The 21,987-nt window shown below is 34.7% G+C and overlaps 1 protein-coding gene across 9 annotated transcripts in view; it reads left to right on the top strand.

Moving 5' to 3' along the window:
- Positions 1 to 309: 309 nt before the first annotated feature.
- LOC131660556 (cinnamoyl-CoA reductase 1-like) overlaps positions 310 to 21,987 on the top strand; it is a 48,430-nt gene continuing 26,752 nt past the window's right edge. For 2 of the 9 annotated variants that reach the window (XR_009300966.1, XR_009300964.1), the window contains exons 1-4: positions 310 to 435; positions 626 to 708; positions 1,252 to 1,438; positions 1,609 to 3,364. Coding sequence is in view for 3 of the 9 variants with exons in the window: in XM_058929812.1 (XP_058785795.1) it covers positions 3,287 to 3,364 (78 nt within the window). In the remaining 6 variants the exon portion in view is untranslated. Of the gene's footprint in view, positions 709 to 1,251; positions 1,439 to 1,608; positions 3,566 to 3,704; positions 4,041 to 21,987 lie in introns of those variants that run through there. The other 7 variants (XR_009300965.1, XR_009300967.1, XR_009300968.1 and 4 more) reach the window with 7 other exon arrangements.

Below are 21,987 nucleotides of genomic sequence, written 5' to 3' on the forward strand. Positions count from 1 at the left end.
ATTCAATTAAAATTAAAGTTTTACAAGTATAGTAAAGAAAATAGAAAAGAAAGAAAAATACGCAATAGAAGAGAATCCCAATTTCTGTATCACAATAACTCATATATAATATGCATAAAAAAGAATCCATATACATGTGTATGTGGAACCCCACCACTTTGGAAACAATAACCCATAAACCACATGCCTCATTGATTCTCAATTCTTTACCTTCACCGGTTATTACTTTACTCATGCATGACATGGATACATACATATATAATTTGCATGACATGCATAATTTGCATTACATACATGTAACATTTGGAGTATAAATACACCATCCAGTCCAGTGGCTCTATCTTCAAATTCTTTCTCACATACATATACTCTCATTTAGTTTCATGATTCTGCAACACACCATTCTACTATCAGAGTCCTCTCCTCTCCTTCAAGGTATGTATATCCGGAAGTGGCTTTTGAGAATATATAACTCTTTGAGGCAAATATTTTGGATTATGAATCTGTTCTTGCAGCTAGACCCCAGTAATGTTGCACTCTATTTCACTTTTATAGCTTATTGTTGTTTCCCTGAAATTAAACAAGATCTCTTCTAATTACAATTACTTTCTCCTCTCAATTCAAGCAATGAAACTCAAGAAGAGAAAAAAACTCTATTCAAAAGGGAAGCTCCATACAACAATTATGATTTCCTTGATTATTAATAAGGTGAGAATACTAAGTCTCTACCTTAAATCTGATTGATTATGTCTTGTTTTTTTATTCAGTTTGATTTTTGTTGGTCATGTATTTATTTTACCAATTTTGAGTTCATTGATTGTTTAATTTCCTTCGTCAAACCATTGTTCCTTCTTTTCTGTTGATGCAATTGAGCATTTAAACCATAAATTCACAATCTCTAGGTATTTAAATTCATCGCCTATTCTGTCCTACTAATAAAATTTTATTTTAGCCTTTTATTTAGTCAAATGTTGTTATTGATATAAGGTTGTTGAGATTTTATTTTTACATATAAAATAATTTTTATGTAAATAAATAAACTAATACATATCTAATTAGCATTTGCCCTACTCATGTTATGGGATTGCCCTACTCATGTTATGGGACCATTGTTAGAGTCACCCGCTAATGCTAATGTTGCATATAGAATTTTCGGTACACTTTAACTTATGCCATATAACATTGGCTTTATATAAATAAAATCAAAATTTTTGTGTTATTTATCTTGGTTTTATTTGTTTAAATTTGAAGGTGGTCAAATAAAGGGTAAGTATTGGCCAATTGTGGACGTGAGGGACGTAGCAAATGCATTACTTTTGGCTTACGAGAATCCTATAGCCAAAGGGAGATACATATGCATGTCCCACACTATAACCGAAAAAGATCTGAGAGAGAAGATGAGGATTTTAAATCCCAACTTAAACTTACCCCCCACAATGTAAGTTTTGAATTCCAATTACTTTAAATATTTGTTTGATTGGAATATATATATTAAATTTTTTAATAATTAAAATTTTAACTTTTATTTTACAAAAACAATTTATGCTTAGTAACCGCGTTGCGCGGGTCACAATCTAGTATATTTAAGTATATAAGTTTCATTGTTAGGTGCGTCGAAGATGATGATATCTATGAGGAGGTGAATAGCTATGTTGATGAGGAGGATGTTAAACGGCAGCTGAGCTCTATGAAACTGCAGATAGATTTGGATTGGAGGTTCAAGCCGATCGAAGAGACATTGGCTGATAGTTTTAGAAATACTAACATAATGCGGCGCTATAAACCAGAGAGCGCTATGTCGTATATTTCACAACTTAATTTTTGTAATAAGGATTTATGTTTGGTTTCCAAACAGTGTCTGCTAGTGATAGGTGCTACAGCAGACCCATTCATGCTTACTTATGCTTGTACGCAATCCTCATATCTTAGGGTTAATATGATTGAATCCCATATATATTTCATGGTTATACATGCTATACATTTTCTTAAGCAAGTGTTTGCGCATATCAGGTTAATTATGTAGGCAGATTTGGTATTACAAGTCGGAATTCTCTCAGAATTCAAAGCGAAGGTTGAAGAGTCGGAATTCTCTCAGAATTTAAAGCGAAGGTTGAAGATGCTGCTTGTATTTTGTATATTAAACTGTAAGTTACTGTTAGCCTTGTTGGTCTGAGCTTAACTTTTGTGTGCAAGTTTTTTAGGTTTTTTCAATTAGTTATGGGTTGGTTGATAGTGGTAGGAGTTTTTTGCATTCTCTTTGATTTATCCACAAACAAGGTATATTAGCGGTCCTTCCGGAGTTGTATATGCAGTTTTAAGAGGCAATGGACAAAAGCTAAATTGGCAAACAAGGTATACCAGAGATTATTCACAAAATAAAGCAGAAGCTAGGCGTGATAGGATGGATACAATCATGCTATAATGTACACCCAACTTTAGTTCATATAGAATTGTGGTCCCCAATTTTGGAGAAGCATACCTCATATACAAGGATTTCATTTAAGTGACTAATTTCACTTCCGGAATGATACCGGGTAACCAATTTTAGTGACAGCCAATTCATGAAACACCAAAACAAAACAAATAAATAATAGCCATGAGTATAAAGTATAGTAAAAAGAGAATTTGAAAAGATAGGAGATGCCATTAGAATAATTATTATTGCTGCACCTAAAAATTATTTCTTGTAAGCTTTGTTAAAGCAAAAGTATTTTTAGGCAGAATTTGTTAAAGCAAAAGTTATGCTGTTCTATGTCAAGCAGGGAATAAAGAATATATATGCAAAGTGTAAAAAATATCCTATTTCAATGTAACAAGTTTTGGGGCATATAACAGCTTGTTGTGATTCTTCTTTTTTTTCATATACATTATTCATGCTATATGTTAGAGCTTTTCATATGCATGCATGGCCAAGTTGTAATTTGTCTGAGGAGGGTTAATAATGTAAATAAAATTGATGATTATGAATATTCGAATTGCCTTTACCATACAACACAAACTGCATTATATTTTCCTTGGCTTCGATTCTTATTGTGATATTGAAGCAAGTAACAAAGTTAGGTCCATTATACTTTTCTTATACTATTCAATTTCCTCATAGAAAACACACGTATATAAGTTCTGTCCACAAATTTAGAACTTGATATTCCTTCATTACAATGACTCTAGAATATTGGCAGCAATTTGATGGTGACGTTTCATGTTATAAATTAAAGCAAATCAGTTCCTTGAAACTCAACTCAATCGAAACCAAAGTTACAATTACTTTCTCCCCTCAATTCAAGCAATGAAACTCAAGAAGAGAAAAAAACTATATTCAAAAGGGAAGCTCTATACAACAATTATGATTTCCTTGATTAATAAGGTGAGAATACTAAGTCTCTACCTCAAATCTCAGCAGCAGAATAACCACCCTCTTCAATGTAGAGCACTTGAGCAAAATCAGCAGCAGCCTCTTTTGAGGGTGAAGGTTGAGCTTGATCAGCTTATTCTTAGTATTCTTGATGACCCTTCTGTTAGTAGGGTTATGAGAGAAGCTGGTTTTCAAAGTGTCTGCTAGTGACAGGTGCTACAGCAGACCCATTCATGCTTACTTATGCTTGTACGCAATCCTCATATCTTAGGGTTAATATGATTGAATGCCATATATATTTCACGGTTATACAAGCTATACATTTTCTTAAGCAAGTGTTTGCGCATATCAGGTTAATTATGTAGCCAGATTTGGTATTACGAGTCGGAATTCTCTCAAAATTCAAAGCGAAGGTTGAAGAGTCGGACTTCTCTCAGAATTTAAAGCGAAAGTTGAAGATGCTGCTTGTATTTTGTATATTAAACTGTAAGTTACTGTTAGCTTGAGATTAGGGATTATGCAGGCCATTTTCACAAATGAGTCTACATCAACTTAGGCATGTGCAGCCTGAATGGTAAAACAGGCCCTTGACACTAGTTATAAACAAATTAAATTATTATAATATATGTAGCATTATGAAATATGATTATTGTGGTAATAAAAGCATAGTGGGGTTTTGTTTCGTTTCGGTTCTCCTCTCTCCACTTTTGTAATTTAATCCTTGCAATTTTTTCTTCAGTCTAATAGAAAATATTGCTCAATTATATTTGAGACAAGAATAAATTTAACTTAATCATTCAAGTAAAACATCTTTGGAATACATCATGCAAAATCAGAAAGCTGAAACTACAACATCAAAACATCTTTAAAATTCAAACTAATCTTGAGTCAAGGCATTGTTGGATTGCCAAGATTTCATGAGCCACTTGATTCCCTTTTAGAAGAAAAAAAATCAAACAGTTTAAGCAGTCATATTTCTTTAACAAATAGAAACATAAATTCAACATGAAAATGAAAATAAAAAGAGAATAATATTGATATCATTTATCGCTTCTATTCCCAACTCAACCCCCTTGGTTAGCAGTTTTGTGACTTGTATATAGGATATTGAAGAATGTCGAAGAAATAATCAGCGCCATTTTAAGCTGCTTCAGCTAATATAATTTTTAGATTTGCAGCTAATATAACTTTTAGATTTGTCACGTGAAGTAGAAGATTGTGGGAACCTATCTACTCCATATAGGGGTGTCTTAATAAATTAATTTTGTTGGTGGTCTCTTGTAGAACATATAATAGAATTAAAGAGATGTGTTATGATTTGCTCAATAATTATCAATAGATTAGACTTAGAGATGCACAACCTACCTCATCCATTGGTACAACTATTGTTGTTGATGACGAGGCTGAATTTGATGCATACGTTGAGACGGTTGCAGAAAATTCAAGTTCAAGTGTTAAGTATGAGTTGGATAACTATTTGAAGGAGTCAGTTATAAAAAAAAACTCAAGATTTTGACATTTTGAATTGGTGGGTAAATAGAGTTGTGTATCCAACACTTCAAACAATTGCAAGAGCTGTGTTAGATATTCCTATCTCTACAATAGCTTCTGAATCGACCTTTAGTAATAGTGATCGAATATTAAGTCCTCATCGTAGCCGACTTAACTAGACTAATGTAGAAGCTTTGATGTGTGCTAGGAGTTGGCTATAAGCTGCTGAGAATAATGGTATATCATTGTCAAATAATCTTTACTTTCTACCTTAATTTTCTTGTTGTATAATGTATTGCTATTTTTTGTTATTATATATATATATATATATATATATATATATATATATATATATATATATATATATATATATATATATATATATATATATATATATATATATATATATATATATGCATATATATATATATGGATATATATATATATATATATATATATATATATATATATATATACATATATATATATATATGGATATATATATATATATATATATATATATATATATATATATATGTATATATATGTATATATATATATATATCTATGTATATATATATATATATATATATATATATATATATATATATATATATATATATATATATATATATATATATATATATATATATATATATATATATATATATAAACCTCAAAAGTTGCAGAAGAAATTGCTACTGTGTTGAATAAAATGGAGTCTGACGATGAATGTATTTTGTACTTTATTTAGTGTAAAAGTTTTAAGCTTTTGGTGTTTTATTTAACTTCAATTCACTTCTTAATACAACTGAATTGATGGAAAGTTCTTTGGGTTACCATTTTGAAGAGTAGAAATTGTTATTTCTTGCTTTAATAGGGTGAGCATTGTTGTTTCTATCTTCCAAATTCACATCTTCCTCAACCGCATAGAAACATCTTATTATCAATTGTTGGATGTTTTTTTAAATAATATTTCAATTGTTAGATGTTCTTTTAAATGAAAGATTTATATGAATTTTGTCACTTTATGTGGCTTCAACATTGTTGGCATTAGGTAACAACAATTTAAGATCATAGATATGGTAGAATTCAGAAAATGTTGTAATCTGGCGGTTCCTTTGGTAATTGATTTGGAGGATGAAAGTTGTTGACGTCTAAAATATGTACACATGTTTGCTAGAATGAAAAGAGTTTCGCTATTTGACAACACAGCACTCAGCTGTTTACCCAGAAAAATGGTAAACAAGCGCTAGTTTCCTTTTTAAAGGTTACTTTGCGGAGTCAACTAGAATACTCCAGGACTGATTGCTTTATTTTGTTATGTTATGTGTATTTGATTTGTATTAAATGTAAATAGTGACTTTAACGTAAAAGTAAGCACTGAAATTAAAGGCTTTAAAGTAAATCAAAGCAATAAAACAGAAGGCAGTAAATGTGCACTGAAAGATAAAATGTAATGTAAAATGATTGCATTTAATTAAACTGGTACGCATAGGTACATTCCAAAGTTGCACTCGTTACTCATTGCGCAGAGATTTGAGTTTACTTGTGTTTATGTAGAAAATGCGGACCTCTAACTATTCCTATGAAACTTGCTTAAATAGAAAAAAATAAAATAACTACTACTAACGGTCGACTGGCTATCAGTCAACACGTGTCTTCGACATGCAAGATCTTCAATTGTGAGACTTCCACGCGTCCTGTGAGAACTGCCAGAAAAACTGCCTGGAACTGCCTCTTAACTTCTACTGCCTCTCGACCTTGGCTTCAGTTTCTGCAGCCAAAAATCCTTAAGTCTTCGCATCCTTTTGGTCTGGTCGAATCGCTGAAGCCTCTGATCATCTTTCTAGTCGAACAGCTTCGACTACTAAGCGTTAATTGGTCGACTCGCTTTGACCCACCTGGTAATGTAGATATTAACGTGAGGCCCAATTACCAATTTAGGGCCTTTTTACCAAATTGAGGCCCAATTGCCAATTTTGGGCCTTAGTTGCCCATTTATTTAGTAAGTCGAAATCCTAGGGTAACATCAGCACAATAATTATCTCGTAGAAAATACAGATAAAGTTGTAGTAGTTCTGAATTCTGATATGTTGGAGTGACTATTAAGGCTAGGGTTACAAGATAAAGTTGTATATAATGTGACAACTAGCTTGTTTTATCTTGATAATAATAAGGATTTTATAGATTTTGATATTACCTAACTGTAATATCTACATTATTTTTATTTTCAATGATTAATAATCATTTACTCGATGTAAACAAAACATACATGTCTATTTGAGAGAACTTGTTTATGAAATGCTTGTGATTGAATTTCCTTGGAGACTATGTTACTTTGTTGTTGTTGGAAAGTTGTATTTTCATTGTAGACTTTAATTTTAATTGTAATGTTAAGATGTTGAAGACTATGTTAAGATGTTTGTGATTGAATTTCCTTGGAGACTATGTTAAGACCTCAATTTTAATTATAATTTCTTTGAGAGACCTTAAGGTAATTTGTGTTCCAAATTTCAATGTTGTTGTTGTATTTTTTTTGTGTTTTTTGTTGCAGGTTGGGGTGAAAAATTCGAACCCAATGGATGTGGGCGTGAGTGTTACTTTATCACCTGAATAGTTTTTAAGTTCAGGTTTGAGTGGTGATTTTGAATTTGGATTTGAATAATGTAAAACCTGCACACTACCATATCTGTTGTCCTCCCTATATATCATTTGGAAATTGGAACTATTTTTATACCAATAATTTAATATGAAAATTTCTTTAGCCACCTCCCTATGGGGTCACCCCCAGCGAAAATTCCAAAATACCCCTGCTTCGGAAATGAACTTCCGAAGCGCTTTTTTTTAAAAAACATTTCCACAATTCGGAAGTGCATCTCCGAAAACACCTCATGGGGGGTGTCTTCGGAGATGAACTTCCGAAAACACCTCATGGGGGGTGAATTCGGAAATGAACTTCCGAATTATGCAGAAACTGTGTTTTTTTTTTAATGTTTTTTCTTAACAGTCTCGCATTTTAATTAAACGCAAACGCCAAATAAAATAAGCAACAGATAAACTGAAAATACTAATATGATAAATCCAATCCAAATAATATATACAAACCGAAAATAATAATAACACTGTGCGAAAGATACAATCCGTAATCAAAAAATAAATAAACCCGACCACTACTGGGTGTGCCTAACCCTCTCACCCTGGGCCCTCCTCTGCCACCTGTACCCCGCCGCACGGCCTGCATCAGTGACGATCATCTCCATCACAACGACTGCCTCTAGACCGCCCTGATCAACGATACCTCGATCCAACGCGTCCCGCCCAAGCATCTCTATCCGCTGGCAGATCGACATAAGATCAATGGCGTGGTCATCCTCGGCCTGTTGGTTCTCCAGGATCTCCTCGTGTGCTGGCCTAGGAGCGCCGAGAACGTCGGGTCTCAGCAGAGGATGGGACACCCGGTAGAACCATGTGACGTACCCCTCCTCACTGTGCCAGTCCTGTGTGACCCGAGTGAGACGGTACTCCTGCGGTACCACATGATACTGCCAGTCCGCCCATATGGCAGTGAGCTGCACTCGGGTCACTGTGTCAGGAGCAGCCTCAAAGGGTGATCTGGGTATCCGCTGCACGAATTCGAACTGACGCATGCACCACTCAGGGAGATACCGGACCATGATGCCGGTCCCGCATGCCAGCCAGCCTGAATATAGAGCAATGCCGTCAAAGGGGACAATCTGAGCGTAGTCGCTAAACGGCCTCCAGGTGACGTTGTCGTGCATCGTGCGGTCCAAGTACAAACGGTATGGTCCCACCGCATCGTTCCCCCTCTTGAGAGCGTAACTGGCGGCCCTGGGCATGGCGTCCACGTATGCAGGATCGATGTGAAAGTCGTGGATGCGGGAGAAGTAGGAGATGATCCAGCTCTGAAACAGAAACACAATAATGTATTAAAAATAAATACGAAACATAAATAAATAAATAAATACGATAATGTATTAAAATAAAACGTACCGTAAGTAGTGTGCAGGAGCCGACCAACTGCCTCGTCCTCCAGTTGGAGGCCTCATTCAGCTTCTGGTAGAGGTATGCCAGAGTAGCTGCCCCCCAGTTCCACTGGTGAACGGTATCCAGGTCCATGAAGTAGCGGAGGTAGGTCACGTCTACGTACCTGGCACTCTTGTCCACAAAGCATGCAGCGCCTACCACATGCATGTACCAGCACCGAAGAGCGCAGCTGCGGTGATACTGTGTGAATAGCTCGTCACCCTCACCCTCAGCCTCGGCAGCCGCGTCCAGGTGGTGCTCAAAATAAGTGCTCAGTGTGGTGAACCGGACATGAGGCCCAGATGTCGTGGCGCACTCAAAGTGAGCAACCTCGTGCTCCATGCCCAAATAGAGCGTCATCCACTCAATGGCCTCGACCCTCTGGATCTTGGAGTGGGTGAGTAGAGGCCCCCTAATCGGCAGGTGGAGAAGACACTGTACGTCATGCAAGGTGATCGTCATCTCCCCAACCGGCAAGTGGAAAGAGGAAGTCTCCTTGTGCCAGCGCTCCACAAATGCCCCCTGCATGCCGGTGCTGATGGTGGTGTACCCCGTCATGCAGAGCCCGCTAAGCCCTAAACCTCGCACATGGTCGTTAAACCACTCAGCTGTTGGTTTAAACAGATTGAAATTCTTCCGGGCGTGGTTAACCATTTTCAACGGCTCTCGCTCCTGTTACAAAAAAAACAAATAAGCAACATATATCAAATAAGCGACAAATAAACGGTTAAATTATAAAAAATGGTGACAATTAAACGGTTAAATTATAAAAAATACCTCTCCCTTCCATATACGTCGAATGACGTGATCGTGGTAGCTAATCAGCACGGAGGTGTCAAAGGGCCCTCCCGGATAGCCGTCCTCCTGCTCATCATCCTCTCCAACTGGAGGGTCAACATCCGGTACCCCCTCCGGATCGTGGTAAGTCACTGCCGCCACCTCCTCCTCCTCCTCCTCTCGCTGGCGGGTAGAAGATGCCCGAGCCAGCCGACTCCTAGATCCTGAACCAGATGTACCCTCTCCCACGTCCACGGGAACTCGCAAACGGCGTCCCCGGCCCTGCCCCCGTCCCTGGGTCGACGCCAGCTGCGCCGCCGCCCGCTCGCGTCTAGCCGACGCAGTCTGAGACTCTCTCCCCTGTCTAATGCGTGCTGGTTGGTTGCCTGACATGTTCCTGCAAACAATCGAAATCGATTAATATGCGAGACAAATGAAAAAACAAAAAAAATGCACTTCTGATACAGTTCGGAAGTTCATTTCCGAAAACTGGGATAGAGGTGTTTTCGGAAATGAACTTCCGAAACACCCCATGCGATGGAGTTTTCTGCAACTTCCATGGCAGACCCCAAAACCAGACATAAAACCAATTCAAAATGCTTCTAAACAACCTAAATACTACTAACAACCTACCCATATATCATTTATGCAATTGAAACCCTAAATAACATGCATTTGAATAATGAATCTAACAAATTCAAAACTTACAAATTGAGTGATTTGAGGGCTTTTGAATGTTGTATAGCAATGTGATTGGAGCCTTGATGCAGCCTTGGAAGTGTGTTTGCACAAATTTTCGCCTTTGCTTGTTTTTGATTTGAGTTAGGGTAAATGAATGGGGGAGGGGGAGTGTTTTGATAAATCTGCAGAACGCGCAGTATTTCGGAAGTGCACTTCCGAAATGCTGTTTTCGGAAATGAACTTCCGAAATAAGACAATTTTTTCAAAAAAAAAAAAGGCGCTTTCGGAGATGCATCTCCGGAAACACCTTTTTCTTGCATTTCGAAAATGCATTTCCGAAGTTAGGGGTAGTTTGGGTTTTTCACCAGAGGTGACCAAGAAGACATGGGGATTGATAAAGAAATTTTCTTTAATATGATCCACATATAGATTTGAGAGTTAGTAGTGGAGATGGTATAATTGATTTAGTGGTTATTAATTGTCATTAAAGAGAGGAGAAGTTTTAAAATGATGGTAGTTAATGTCTGATAAATATTGAAATTACAAAATTACGGAGATGGAGAAATTTCAAAAAGTTAGTGGAAGATGGTTAGGGAGATAGAAGTTAAATTTTAGTAAGGGTCATGCTAACATGTGCCCTTAGGGCACATGTTAAGGATACTATAAATAGAAAAAGTTAAATGTAATTAAATGCAATAAAGTCATATTTAAAATTTCGATATATTGAATCCAGGCGTTTTAAGAAAATATTTCTATAAATATCTCATTAACTTGTGCCCTTGGGGCACATGTTAGCTTTTCCCTTTTAATAATATTAAGTAGTTAATGTCTTATAATCAAATTAATAAATATTGAAATTACAAAATTATGGAGATGGAGAAAGTGGGGAGAAATTTCATAAAAGTTAGTGGAAGATGGTTAGTCATTAGTGAGACTGGAGAGAGAAGTTAAATTTTAGTAATATTTAAACATAAAAAAAAAATACTAACTAATGAAATATATATAAATCAAGAAATAAAGATGGAGAAAATAAGGAGAAGATTTAAAATTATGATAATGTATCATCGTTTACTAAATAATAATAATAATAATAATAATAATAATAGGTTAAATATAATATACTAACATGTAAAATAATTTTACACTATCATTTAGTTGAAATTTATCAATCATCCATATCACATAACTTTTTAAAAAATATCAGTGTGACTTTATACTGTCTGTGTATATATTTTTTCTCTAATTATAATAATAATAATAATAATAATAATAATAATAATAATAATAATAATAATAATAATAATAATAATAATAATAAAAATAATTAATAATTAGTGGAAATTTTTTTAACCAATTACTGGATAGTTATAAGAAAAATAATTTATTAATTAAAATAAAAAAATTGGTTAACAAATGACAGAATTACCATTAGTTTTAGCGAAAAAAGTTGGTTACGAAACTTAAAAACTTTAATTGATAAGATTATTTAGTCTCCGCGTTCGTTATGAAGCTTAAAGACTTTAATTGATAAGATTATGGGTCAGTTTGTTTCATCTTTAAAAAAATAAATTTTTTTCTTTGTATTTTTTAAAATAGATTTTTCTAAACGGTTTTTTAAAATATTACAAGTTTTTAAGTATTTGTTTTTTCTAAAATGAAACATTAATTTTGATATCTTATAACATAAACACACACTATTGAAGACCAAAAATTAGTCAAAATCGCAATTTTTTCAAAAAGTTGTATTTTAAAAATGATTTTTATGAAAATCTATTTGAAATAACTTCAAAATTAAGTGATTTTTTGAAATTTTGATATCCAAATTTTTTCCCATAAATAAATGAAATACCTAAAATCACATTTTAAGAATAACTATTCAAACAAAAATTTTATTTGAAGCTTTTATAAAAAATTTCTTTGTAAAATTTTTTTTCACAAAATTATATAACACTACAAAAATTATTTTTGAAAAAAGACAAAACAAACGGGTCCTATTTAGTCTCCGCGTCGCTATAATAACATTCACGCCGCTTCTCCTTCCGTGCCATTCTCATTTTGAAATTGATTGCACCGAGATGGACATTTTGCCACCTCTAATGCAACAATGAAAGGGTTAGAATTTCTACTATAATGCTTATTCCGTTTTACAACTCATGTACTCCCTCCGTCCCAAATTATAAGAGAAAATCACTTTTTAGATTCATTGAATAATTAATGTATTTGGTCTATATATAGTCCAGATACAATAATTATTCAATGAATCTAAAAATTGATTTTCTATTATAATTTGGGACAGAGGGAGTACTCTGTTTTGTTACGTGTAGAGATAGAAATTCTAATACACATAGACAAGCTCACAAAATAGACAACCTATGTGTCACTTTTGTTTTTAGGAAAGGTTTCATAGATCCATCCAATTAACACCTATGATCTTATCTCCCTCTTCTAAAGTTAAAAAAGTAAACATAACCCATAGTTTAAATATATAAGTCAATTTCCACCCATTTTTGGGATCGGTTTGGACAGATTGGGTTAGCATGGGCCGCGGGTTATTACACACGATTCAATCGGGTTATTGAGCTATTTTTTTTGGTTACATAGAGGACCTAAGTCCAAGAGAAAAGCAAACTAAACACAAACAAACCTAGAGTACAAAAAACCCTTTAAATCTTTCTCATAACTATCATCAAGCCAATGAGGCAACTCATGGAACATTTCAAAACCACCTCCAAGCTTTTTCCCATGCAAGGCTAAAAGGTGAGCACACCCATTCACCTCACGATAAACATGCCAAACCTCCACCTTCTCCAACTGAAACATCTCCTTATGAATTTGCTGCGTCAAACTACATCTAACCACATGCTCATGAGAGGATTTCATGCAAATAGCAACAACTTCCTTCGAATCCGATTCCACCAACACCTTTGAAAAGCCAAGTCTTCTAACCATCTTAAGACCTTCCAAGATACCCCACAATTCTGCTCTAAGTGGGCTACTACACCCCACACATTTAGCAAAACCCCCACACCACAAACCTGCTTCATCCCTAATGACACCACCGCAGCCAGCACCACCATGAATCGTGTGAGCACCATCCACATTGACTTTCACAAACTCATGGCTAGGAAATTCCCATCTAAACAACTTCTCTACTTTGCTATGCTTCATAATTCTATTATTGCACACCACAACTTTATAGTCTCTGATTTTGTTGCCAATAGTATCCTGCAAATCAAAGGGCCTCACATAATATCATCGTGAATTTGCCTATTCCTCCACTCCCAAAATAGAATGACATGCCGTAGCCCAAAACTGGCTCCAATTAACATCCTCAGTTAAGACAGAATTATGGCTCTCACCCATATTAAGATCACTCCAACTCTGCAACTCCACACTGTAAAAATCCTTGCACAAATTGACTGGTATATTGTTCTTCCAAACATCCTTCACCGGCCTACAGTCTCTCAAAACATGCATAATATCTTCTTTGTAGTGCCCACAAAGCCAACAACAAACACTCCCTAGCCCAAACATATTCATCCTCTCACCATTCAACATTCTATCATGCCTAATCAAGCAAATAAAACATTTAACTCTCTCGGGGACCCGCAACCGCCAGATACCTCTCCACCTCTCACTCCCAATGGAATCATAACCATCCTCTAAAAACTGATAAATATTACTAACAGAAATAGATCCATCCTCCAACATAGCTACTTCATACTTGTCTTCCTCAGAACACAATTTGAACTACAAATTAATTCCAACTTAAATTCAAATTACAAAATACTGAATTCCAACATAAATCTAATTGTCTATCAATGGCCTTAACATAAAATAAATTGAACATCATTCTAGCATTAATACAACATAAATCCAGTATAACATAATCCAACCAAATCAAAACAAAAATTAAAATCAAAACTAAAATTAGAAGCAACGGGCGATGACGACGGAGGATTCACATTTGGTGAAGAAACAACAGCTCCTTAACAGTTGCTGCACACAAAATCTTGAAATATGAGGCTTGCATACCCCAACACAGAGGCTCTTTTGCACCATTTATCAGCAAAACAAATTACTTATCACTATAACTTTATTTCATGTTCCAGATTTAAGGTCAGGACAACATATATCAAGACCAGTAAATGTCACACTACGATCTCCAATTGTTTATTGAATATATTAATATTAGTAGATAGAAAAACAATACAAAGTATTTATTTGTTTTCCACTTACTGCTAAAATTGAAATACTTACTACAATACAAAATAGAAAAACAATACAGCAGGTAGAGTTAATTAAAATTGATAGAGATTTAGACTTCGGGTTTAAATTATACTACTGTGATAAGTTTATTTGGTAACTATCGATCCTCAAGTAAAAAAAACTGCAGAAAATTTTGATGATGCATTGAGAGAACTGTTTCGAATTTAACTGTTTTGTTAACCATTTTAGAGATCATGATAAAGAAATTGAAAAGGAGACATGGCATTTGTGATGTCAAAACAATTGATTTGTTGGGTTTTGAGGTAGTAATGATAGTTTAGAATGTATTTGGATAGTGTGAAGAGCTTTGGTTGATAGTTGAAAGATAGTAGCAAGTAGTCTGTGAGCTAATATCGGAGCACGGCAACACATAAGTAATCAATTTGTTGTAGGAGGAGAGTAATAGTAGAATGAAGCCTTCATTGTTATTGATATTGGACCTTAAAGACTTAAAGGCTTGAATACAATTACACATATGCTTGCCTATTTATAGGTGCTTATAGATGTTTCTAGAATAGAACTATCTAGGCTTTTGTTTGTCTTTCTACATTACATTGACATAGAACTTTCTAGACTATTAATTAATCTAAGATTTATTGGAACACTCTAAAAACATGCAGCAACTTTAGACTATTCTAGTTTTCTCTAAATATTGTCACATATTTTTGCTAGAATATTCTAGAAATATGCATCAATTTTAACACTCCTCCTTGATGCATATTTTCGTAACTCCAAGTGTAGTCCATAGTTGTCCAAATGTAAATTTGTGAAACTATATCCTCCTCCATTGATACTCTTATGTAATATATTCTATTTTGAAAAGTATCACCTTCACCGTGATTCAATTTTGTCACACTACTTCTTTCTCATCATTATTGAAGGCTTTTGACGAGAATCATTCTTACTCCTTAATTGCGTTTGTGATCTTTCTTGTTTGTCTTGTTAAAGACTTCTAACAAGGACCACTTTTGTTATCTAGTTCCATGTGAATCTTCTTGTCGGTTTTCTTGAATAACTCTAACAGGGATCACTCTTTCTTCTTAGTTGGTTATGAGTCTCTTTGTCATTTTTGTAGAAGAATTTTGACAAGGACTCTTTCTTGCTCTAGTATATGTATTTGTCTCCCTAGGCTTGTACTCAAGTTGAGCCTCAGAGGTCACAGGTCTTAATTTTTGTTATCGTCTGGACTTGTGCTTTATCATAACTCAAGCCTTATTTACCATAGGTTTACGACTTTAGTTAGAGTTGAAATTAAGAGGGTCAGACTGTTAGGCTACCTGAACTCCGCTCTCTCATTTTTAGTTTTGGGTTTTAACTCAAACAGAATCAGGCCGTGTAGCTACCTGTACTCCTTTGTGTTTGAGTCAGAGACCTCATTTTCTAGTTTTAATAAAATTGTTGGTGACAAGAAGAAATAGTTTGCTACGCCCTGTGAATGACCGAACGTAGCTCTGATACCACTGTTAGTAGTTGATTAGTTGATAGTTGATAAAAGATAGTTTTAGAGAGTTGTTTAGAAAGAAGGCTATGTCATTGATTTCTTGGATGATAAATTACAAGATAGCAATTGCCTATTTATAGGCTCAAGTCACCAACCTCTCAATGGTGGTGAATATTTCTACATCTCTTTAGTTCTTTCTAGAATTCTCATGATAGATTAGTATCATGATGATTCTAGGTTATTCTATATTTTACATACACTTATAATTCTAGATTGATCTACCATATCCATTCACACTATAGTTCTAGATTATTCTACCATATTCTTATACACTATAATTCTAGGATATTCTACCATTTTCATACATATTATATTTAGAATATTCTAGAAATTTGTAGCAATTTCAACATGATTAAACTTGCACCACAGAATGGTATTTTTAAACTTGGACTTTCGATAATTCTAATTTTCAAAGTCATACCAGCTTGGACAATGCCGGAATACCCGTATGTATTAACCATCTATAAATGGTGCTGATTTCTTGAAGCGGTAAATGATGCTGATTTCCTGAAGCGGTAAATGGTGCTGATTTCATAAGGAACATAAATTGAGTATATATATATATATATGAATCAAAAAGAGATAATAGAGGTTGTAGAATCAATAACAGAATAAGAAAGTATTAGAAAAACCCTAACCTTAAACTTTCCCCGTAGATTGTAGACAGGATGTGGCGAGAAGAAAAAAAATTATGATCAATAAACATGTTCACGTAGATTTTCGGTTGTAGATGTCCAATTCGTTATCATGAAATAAAATAATAACACATAATATTAGAAAACGGAAATCAATTTGAAACCCTAAAAGAACGAAGTTAAGAGAACGAAAATTAATCCAAGAGATTCATCACCAACCTTGCAAACAAAGAGAATAGAAGAACGAGTGACGGTGGTCGTCGTTGATTGAGGTGAGTGGTGAGAGGGAGAGGAGATGAGAAGCTAGGGTTAGAAAGTGAGGTAATATGTGTGGTGGAGAGTGAGTTATTTCTAACTTTTGCATGGAAAATAAGTTGTTGTCGGAATAGTTAACAATTTAGTAACGGTTATGTTGAAAAAGTACCGGAATGGTCGACATATGTGTAATCGATTTGAGACGTGTTAATTGGTTGTTATGTTGGAAGGTTGGACGAGGAAGCAAAGTCGATGATGGCTGTGTCGGGTAAATTTTCGAGGACAAAAATATTCTAAGTGGAGGAGAGTTGTAATACTCGTATTTTGATTTATTATTGGGTTAATAGTCATTTGCCCCCCTGCAATAGTAGCGATATTCGGTTTACCCCCCTTTTAAAAAAAAATTTTGTTCTCCCCCCCTATAATATTAAAATTATAAGTCTTTTGCCCCCTAAGAGGGAAAATTACCCCCCTGTAAAATATATTTTTTTGATTTTACTCCCTAGTTTTTACACGTTTAGGGGGTACCCAAATATTACAGGGGGGTAAAACAAAATTTTTTTTTAAAAGGGGGGTAAACCGAATATCGCTACTATTGCAGGGGGGCAAATGACTATTAACCCTTTATTATTTAATTTGGATTATTTTGGTATTTATTGAGTTTTGGCGTATTTTGGGCGATTTAGTCTGTATTATTTCGAGAAAGCGGATCGAGAGTTAATTGAGAATTTTAATATTTTCAATATTAGAAATATTATTGGAGTAATATTTGAAGTTTTTAGAAATATTATTGGAGAAATATTTGAAGTTTTGAGAATTTTCCGAGTAATTAAAATTAGACCAAAAAATATGATGTATTGAGTAAATAGGGAGTTTAATAAAATAAATTAGATGGGCTGAGTATTGTGATGCACGTGTGATTAGCTGTGACCCAAATTGAAATTTGTGAGGTAATACACCTAGGTTTTGGAAACTCAATAACATAACGTTTTGAGGAGAGAATAGTAGCAGATAGAAGAGGAATAAGGGTTTTGGTGATGCTATGGGAAGACATTGCTGTGAAGAAGAAATTGCGGAAAGGAAGAGAAATTGTGGAAGAGGAAAGAAACAGGAAGGATTACACGAAGCCGAAAGCTTAGATTCGGTCGGAAGTTGTAGAACGGACTTCGAAAACAAGGTAAGGGTGGGGTTCTTGCTTTATAAACGAGGATATGATGGACCGTTTGTGAGGATTGGGTTATAAATTTTATCCCTAAGTTTGTATAATTTTGGTGTTTGCTGTTATGTGATTTCCGAAAAAGCTGCATGCTAAACCGTTGCTGGGTGAATTGTGATTAACTGTGTTGATTTGATATTTTGCGAATGAAATTATTTCTGGTAAATTAAATCGATGAGTCTGTGATGAAGGATTTCAACGTTGTTGAATTTTTTTGGAAATATGTACCAATTCTAGGTTAAACTGGATTATAAATGGAGGTCTGGAAGAACAAAGGAGGAGGAGAGAAAAAATTGTGTGGAGGGGGCCACATGGCTAAGAGGCGGGCGCCTCATATGTGTAAGGGGGCGTCTCCCAAACCGAGGAACATGGGGTGGGTGCCACAAGGGGCTGGGGTGACGCCCTTGACCCAGGGTGGGGGCCATAACTTTTCTCGTGCTTAGTGATACTACAATTATATATATAATTAATGAGTGAGGGGCGGGTGCCACGCCTAAAGGATGGGGGCCACTATAGATCTTTTCCCATATTTAATTTATTAAGTAACCTGATAACTATGAATTAATAAAATTCCACTTATCCTTCATCCTAATCGATTTGGTAACACGGTGATATAAATAGTAGAGTAGAATTAACAAATGCAGCAGTGTGTTCATGACTTAACTGATAGCGTGGTTAGGATGTTATTAGGGAATGATGGGTAGTAGCAATAACATAGTGATGATAGTAAGGAAAATTAACAGAGTGTGGAAATAGCAGAGGTGCAGTATAATTAATGCAACATGTATGTTAGAAATATAAACAGAGACATTATTATTAACAGGTTTTGTAGTTCTGAAAGATTGCTAGCAGTTAGGAGACCAAATTAAATGGTAGACCGGGACTAAGTTAACCGAGTAGAATAAATTTAGCGAGTCCGGGAATAATTTGGTAACCGTGTTTTGTGAAGTTTTTGGGCAATGTTGTGACATAACGCATGTTATGAAGTATTGCGAGTTTTGTGATTTTGCAGGAAATTAAAGTGACGTTTATTTATCAATAATTATTGATATATCTTGGTGATGTAGGCGAATGTCTTTGTGACGATATTTGGTGACGTGTTTGTGAATATTGCGAAATGCAGTAAATAAAGCGACGTTGAGTTACCTCTAATTATTGGTAACATTTGTGATATAGGCGTATGTCTCGTGACAATGTTGTTGTGATTTGTTTTGTGACGATGCATTCATTGAGTCTCATGATTGCATGTTTTAGCGAAGACCTTGATTTGGCAAACGTGACGAAGGCTTATGCCTGTTTTGATGCCTCTATTTATTGGCAATTGGCGATGGGCGCTGAAGTCCTGGGTACCACATGCATGTGCATTTGTTAGAGTCGCATTTCATTTGTGTGATTATGAGTTTATGTGATTTGATGTGTGAACTTTTGTGAATTGTTGAGTAATCTGAATATGAATTTGTGTGAGATATTGTGACGTGTATTGTTTTGATTGAAACAGTGAAGTAAATTAGACGGTAATGATTATGCCGCACAGTGATGATTATTTTAACTTAAACCTGAATATACTGTTTATCATCACCTTGTTTATATTGTTTGATATCTCACCCTTTTTATTTGTTTCGCCGTTACCTTTATACTGGTAACGTGCAGGTGATAGCTTTGATGAAAATTTAGACGCTGTGAGTCGAGTCGGTGGTCGCTCTGATACGTAGCACTCGGGGGGATAAACACGTGTTTTAATTATTTGTTACTTGCTGAATTTTTAGTGATGCTTTATTGTTGAATTGTAGCTTGAAGCTATATTGCGAAGGTGTTATGATTAATTTGAAAATTGTGAAGTTTTGTGAATTCCGCTGCAAGTTGAAATAATTATTGTGATAAAGTGATTTTTGAGAATTAATTAAATTATCCGTTTATGTTTACGTGCTATGTATCTATGATGAAGGCAAGTATGTCGTGAATGATTTTGAATGACGAAATGTAATATCCCAATGTGTATGTTTTGAATTTTATACTCTGATTTTCCGCATAAATTACCGGGTAGATTTGGGGTGTTACAATGAGCACGGTGTGAAATGTGTTAAACAACTTAATGGAATCACAATGACTCCATAATATATCTCAAAATGGTGACTTTATCATCACAAATTGTCTACCTAGAAACATAGTCATCTTTATCCAAAAGCTTTAACAATTTTTGCATCTCAAATCTTGGTCCTCTTACCGTCTTGTTGTCTCGAGCACACACGTTGTTTATTTGCTTGATATTTGAAACATTTAGAGGTCTTTTCCATTTCAAATATGCAAGTATGTTTTTCGGAGCTACCATGTTTAGTGTCATGTCCGAAACAAGCTCCCCCCTTTGGAAACAAGGCGGCATATAATGGGATGGCCGACTAGATTGTCAGTCAAACCATGATTATGTATACTGGAAATCACGTTAAATTTTCATGTCTCATATGCCATATGGTATTTGTGCAATTTAAACGGGCACTCACATTTCCTCGATCATGTGTCATCTCGTTTCAACTTCCTAACCTATGGTTGGTACGTGCCACTTCTTTTGCATATCATTATTACAAATGCTTGTCTTTTATCCGAACCATTGTTGAACCTTTCGACTGCAACACCAAACTCCAAATTTTCGGCCTCCCCACAGACCCATTTTAGCATATGTTTACGAAAAATAAGCACTTATTTATTTATAAAATATGCACGAACATCTACTTCGACAACAATCGGTTGAGCATCAGTTTAACATCATCATCCGCTTCATCCGATTTTACATCTTCATTCACTTCATTCGGTTCAACGTCATGCTTCACTTCTACTGGTTTAACATCCACAGCCACAATAGTTTTGAGTAACATATCTGTATGCACCATACTAATACCAGCAACAACAGAAAAACATTATTAAAACTCAAACTACTAGGATAATTCACATATACACATCTGGACCATACTAAACTTCGTCCGAAGATGCATATCCGAATTCAAGTTCATTTTTCAGTTTAAATACAAAATTAATGCAAGGAATGAGGGATGAAATGGATGAGTTTTACCTATAATTCCAGCTTGTTTTGCTCCATTTGAAGTGAAGAAATACAACAATGATGTTTTAGTGTGATTAATAATGAGATGGTTTTTTTAAAGAGTTTTGTAATGGAGTATGTTTTTAGCATAAAGAAGAAGACCGTGCAAGGCGGTGTTTTATCAAATTTTCAGCTCAACATTTTCGGAGATGCATCTCTGAAAATGTCACTGGCTTCTTAATTAAATTAGTTGAATGAATAACAAAACCCTATAAATGAGTGCATGAGATACCCAAAGATGAATATTCAAATAAATCAAAACAGTACACAAAGATGAATCTCTGAACTTTTGTTTTTAAACTAGGGTGCATCTAAGAAACGTCAAGGCTAATGTAATTTTAAATACGTCTAAAAATGTATTTCTAGACACATTAAATGTATTTTCGAATTTTCAAGAATGAAAAAAAACGCATAATGGAAAGAAAATCCCCCAACAACAAATATTTCCCACTTTATACATGTTTTGCCAAATTTGGCAAAATCGCATACGTGTGTATTATCTATGAACATTCATCATATTTTTTGGTCAAATATCAAATTTAATATTTTTGGTCAAAAAAGTTTATCGCATTAAATGATATCTAAATGGAAGTATACTTGAAAATCCAAATCAATAAATTCACCTAAAACATAAAAATAGAAAATATTTAATGTATGTTCAAAGAAAAT

This window comes from Vicia villosa, linkage group LG3, assembly GCF_029867415.1.
Source record: "Vicia villosa cultivar HV-30 ecotype Madison, WI linkage group LG3, Vvil1.0, whole genome shotgun sequence".
NCBI classification, from domain to species: domain Eukaryota; kingdom Viridiplantae; phylum Streptophyta; class Magnoliopsida; order Fabales; family Fabaceae; genus Vicia; species Vicia villosa.